The sequence below is a fragment of the Cariama cristata genome, unplaced genomic scaffold (genome assembly GCF_000690535.1).
Source record: "Cariama cristata isolate BGI_N322 unplaced genomic scaffold, ASM69053v1 scaffold43321, whole genome shotgun sequence".
In the NCBI taxonomy this organism is placed as follows: Eukaryota; Metazoa; Chordata; class Aves; order Cariamiformes; family Cariamidae; genus Cariama; species Cariama cristata.
The window spans coordinates 1-351 of NW_009601774.1; the positions used below are offsets into that span (position 1 = coordinate 1).

General features: G+C 64.1%; 1 protein-coding gene across 1 annotated transcript in view; it reads left to right on the forward strand.

Annotated features, from left to right (window-relative positions):
• Positions 1 to 144: 144 nt before the first annotated feature.
• The window catches only part of LOC104169609 (FUN14 domain-containing protein 2-like), a gene marked incomplete at both ends in the record, with an annotated part of 2,955 nt that continues 2,748 nt past the window's right edge, over positions 145 to 351 (forward strand). Inside the window, one exon of the mRNA XM_009710573.1 lies at positions 145 to 295. Coding sequence (XP_009708875.1) covers positions 145 to 295 — 151 coding nt within the window. The remainder of the gene's footprint in view (positions 296 to 351) is intronic.

Consider the following 351-nt stretch of genomic DNA (forward strand, 5'->3'; position numbering starts at 1 on the left):
GTTCCCAAATGCCTTGGGGGGAGTGCCGGGCCCCGTGGGCTGTGTGACTGGATGAGGGTCTCGTGGCCCTGGGGAGGCCCTGGGCAGCTGGCAGGGGGCTGTGGGACAGCAGTCCTGGCACTGAGCCTTTCTAGGTGCCTGCAGGTGTGAAGGAGGACTCGTTCAACGTGCTGGACCTCGCAGAGTACACCAAGAACCAGCCCTGGTGGCGCAAAGTCTTTGCCCCTAGCTCCGGATCGAGCGTCGAGAAATACAATGTGGCCACACAGCTGGTGATCGGAGGGGTCACGGGATGGTAAGATGTGCTGGGGTTGCTGTTGCTGCTCGTGGCAGGGGGCGGGCGCGGGCCGT